At 46.5% G+C, this 4182-nt stretch overlaps 1 protein-coding gene across 6 annotated transcripts in view; it reads left to right on the plus strand.

Annotated features, from left to right (window-relative positions):
* The window catches only part of MED15 (mediator complex subunit 15), a 69202-nt gene that overhangs the window by 45640 nt on the left and 19380 nt on the right, over nucleotides 1-4182 (plus strand). For all 6 annotated transcript variants that reach the window (XM_019632044.1, XM_019632045.1, XM_019632047.1 and 3 more), the window contains one exon: nucleotides 2802-3085. In XM_019632044.1, coding sequence (XP_019487589.1) covers nucleotides 2802-3085 — 284 coding nt within the window. The remainder of the gene's footprint in view (nucleotides 1-2801; nucleotides 3086-4182) is intronic.

Raw genomic sequence — 4182 nt, forward strand, 5'->3', positions numbered from 1 at the left:
GCCACTCAGCTGGCCCAATGTCTGACTCTTTGAGGTTGGCTTTTTTCACTCAGCATAATGCCCTTGAGATCCTCCAAGTTATATCAGCAGTTTGTTCGTGTTCACTGCCCAGTAGTATTCCATGGACCAGGTGTGACAAGTTTACTTATCCATTCACCCTTGAAGGACATTTGGGTTGTTTCCAGTTTGGGATAGTTCTAGATAAAGCTGCTGTGAATATTTGTGATTAGGTTGTGTTTTGATGTATTTTTGTCATTTGTCCCTCACAGTAACCTTATGAAGACACAGTGTCACTGCTTCTGCTTTGCCCATGGGGCAGCTGTGGCCTAGAACGGGGGTCGACCCCAGGCTGCCTGACCCAAGCACCCTGTTCTTTGTGGGGTTTACTGTATAAGAACCCCCTTGCTCTTCTCAGAGGCCACCTGTGTCCTCGTTCCCACCCACTCCTGCACACTGAACCGTCCATCCCCAGCCATCCCCTTCCTTCTCCAGTCTTCATTCTCTTCTTATTGATGTCTTGCCACATCTGACTGCTAGCGTTTCACCTGGTTCTTCATCTTGAACTCCTTGGTCTTCTTTTATCAGCACACCTGACACCCACAGGCAGCTCATGGAAGAACACACAGAAGTGCCTGCCCTGGCTCCTTTTTACATTATATTCTGATATACTGAATTTCTTTTGTCACAAACTTACATTTTATAATAAAAAAACAGTTTTAAAATATAGTTTAGAATGCTCCCATGATTTGTCTTGCAGTCTCCTTCCCAAGACTTTGTCGGAAGTTCTGTGGCAAAGCTTTGGTATCCTGCCCCCACCCTCCCCAGTCTCACCTTGACCCACATCCTGTTTTCAGCTTCTGAGGGACCGCTCCTGTGAGGCACTAGGGAAAGGTTGAAGTGGGTTCTCTACTTTCATGTCCTGCTGCTGCCTGTATCAGAGACCCTCCCTCCCTGCTTTTGACCTCTTGCCTGCCTGGTCTCCCTGAAGTAGGTGTCATGGCCGGATGGGGATTTCCTATCCCTTTCTGACACTTCCTCCAAATACCACTGTGTGATTAAGGCTAATTCAGGCCTTAATCCAGTGCCCTCAAAGAGCAGGGCCTGGGTCAGAGGTTTTGCCAGGGCTCTCAAAGGGCAGCCCGGGGCAAACTGATAGTCTCCAGGTGACCTGGGTTAGTTATAGGAAGCACAAACGCTGACTATGGATGAGGCTGTGGGCTGGGGTACAGGGTTGGAGTGAGACCTACTTTTCACTGTGTTCATTTTTGTTCCTCAATGAATTTTATAGCACATGCATGTAAAACCACCTTTTAAAAATAAGTCCTACTTTTGACTGATAGACGAGGTGCTGAGGACCCCTCCTTCTTCTGGATAACTAGATCTGGGTGAATGGTAAAACAATCTGAGATAGCTGTACCATGGAATACTAGTTGGCAATAAAAAGGAAAGAGCTGTTGGTATACATTATAACCTGGATGATCTTCAGAGAATTATGCTGAATGAAAAAAGCTAATCTTACTGTATGGTCCCACTTATATAACATTTTTGAAATGACAACATTTCAGAAATGGAGACCCCTTATTGGTTGCCAGGGGTGGAGGGATAGGGTTGCTGATGGGGGTGGCATCAACTAGGGATCCCTGTGGATTTGCAACTGATCGGTGTCTTGACTATGGTGGCAGCTGAATCTACTCAGATGAGAAAATTGTGTAGAATTTAATATTCACACCTGCACAAATGGGTACCCATTCTGGTTGTGATATTATCATTTTGCAAAATGGTACCATCAGTGGAAACTGGGCAAAGTGTACAAAGAATCTCTCCGTATAATTTATTATTTTTTTAAAATTTATTTATTAAAAAAAAAACGGCTTTGTTGGGTTATAATTCACATACCATACAATTCACTCATTTAATTTGCAATATTCAGTGGTTTTTAGTATATTCAGATTGTGCAACCATCACCACTGTCAATTTTAGAACATTTTCATTACCCTAGAGCAGGGGCAGCAAACTGTGGCTCACGAGCCACATGCGGCTCTTTGGGTACATACATGTGGTTCTGAAGTAAAATTGAAAATGAAAATAAAATTATCATAGTTTCATTTATCAAATTTTTAAAGGATATTATTCACATAATGGTGATTTCATTTGTTTTATGGCTCTCGAATAATTTTTAAATTGTTGTGAGGGACAGGATTGGCTCTTCTGTCTCAAAAGTTTGCCAACCCCTACCCTAGAAGAAACTGCACCACAGAAAATCTTGTAAATGTTTGTTTATATCAGCATTATTCATGGTAGTCAAATAGTGGAAACAACCCAAATGTCCATAGCTGATGAATGGATACACAAAATGTGGTAAAGCCATATAGTGGAATACTGTTTGGCAATAAAAAGAAATGAAATGTTAATCATGCTACAATATGGGGGAACCCTGTAATTATTATGCTAAGCAAAAGACGATATATATATTGTGAGATTGCGTTGATTTGAAATGTCTAGCATAGGCAAATCCATAGAGTCAGAAAGTAAATTAGTGGTTGTCATAGGCTGGGCCTCTTGACCATCCCAAAAACCTAGCCCTTGTCTTTTCTCATTATTATAGAGAAATTCATAACAGTGAGTTCCGTAATCAACACAAATGCTGCTCTCCCATCACATTGTTCAATTCCAGAGGCTGGCAGGGCAGCAGGCTGTCTTACCGCCCTCCCTGTCTGTCTGCCCAGCACTGGCACAATGGACCTTTGCTTGTTGCTTCCATTGTGGTGCAACTGGGCCTGACTCCTGGGTCTTGTCTCCAGCCCAGCTGCAGCTCCAGCAGGCGGCGCTGCAGCAGCAACAGCAGCAGCAGCAACAGCAGCAACAGCAGCAGCAGCAGCAACAGCAGCAGCAGCAGCAGCAGCAACAACAACAACAGTTTCAGCAGCAGGTGGCGCTGCAGCAACAGCAGCAGCAGTTCCAGGCTCAGCAGAATGCCATGCAGCAGCAGTTCCAGGCAGTGGTGCAGCAGCAGCAGCAGCAGCTCCAGCAGCAGCAGCAGCAGCAGCAGCACCTGATTAAATTGCATCATCAAAACCAGCAACAGGTACCAGGTGCCCTTGCTTCTGCCCTTGGCCTTCCCCCTGTGGCCCTTGAACCGTGGACACGCGCCAGCACTTTGGGTTGGGTGCAGGGGCCCAGAGCCAGCAGCATATCCTCCTGATGCCTGGTGCCTAAGATTCTTCCTCCATGGGCTTTCTGCAGAGCCTGGGACATGGAGGAGAAATAGGCCCTGATGTATTAGGAGGGTGATGGGTGAGGAGGGCCTCTCTACCAGGCTCGGATGTCGGGCTGCAGACCTATTGTGTGCTGGGGACTGGCTCAGTGGAGGCTTCTGGGTGCAAGCAATTCACATAAGAGTTAACTGAAGCAAGAAATGAGAAGAAGGGCCAGCCGAGTGGCGTGTTGGTTAAAAGCTGGCTTGGAATGCCAGCTCTGAACAGCAGGGCCCCGGTTCGGATCCTACATGCGGGCCAGTGACGCTGTGCCCTCTACAGCTAAGATGGTGAACAACAGCTCGACCTGGAGCTGGGCTGCTGTGAGTCACCGGTGACGGCGAAGGCTGCAGTAGGGCTGGCCAGTAGCTGGCGTGTGCTTTCGTGAACTGCCGTGAGCGGCCATCCAATGGCTGGCGAGCGACTGCCTCACCCGGGAAGAGCTCAATGATAATACCAACATGGGCCATTGAAGCGACGTCCTCCACAACTAGACTGAAGAACAAAAAGGACAGCAACTTGTCTGTTCCCCTTCCCCAATTCCCCAATGCTGTTCCCCTCCCCCAATTCCCCAATAAAATCTTTAAAAAAAACAAAAAACAAAACAAAAACACACTACAAAAGCAAATGGTTTTCTTCAAGAGCTTTTTAAATAAACATTTGCTTCATGCCTTATTGAAAGGTTAAATTTTTAGCAGCTTCCTTTTGACCTGAGTGGCAGAGAAGTGTGCTCAGAGTCCCTGTGAGCCCTCTTACAGCTAAAGCAGCAGCACCTCCATGGCTGCACCTTAAGTCATGTTCCCCAGAAGCAACCTTGGGAGGAGGATTTGTGTGAAAGTGATTCATCAGGAAGTGCTCCCAGGCAAACGGGTAAGGAAGTGGGGAAGTAGGATCAGAGAGGAAAGGAGGCCCAGCGAGGGCACCTTAT

This window comes from Hipposideros armiger, unplaced genomic scaffold (genome assembly GCF_001890085.2).
Source record: "Hipposideros armiger isolate ML-2016 unplaced genomic scaffold, ASM189008v1 scaffold_1073, whole genome shotgun sequence".
Classification (NCBI taxonomy): Eukaryota; Metazoa; Chordata; class Mammalia; order Chiroptera; family Hipposideridae; genus Hipposideros; species Hipposideros armiger.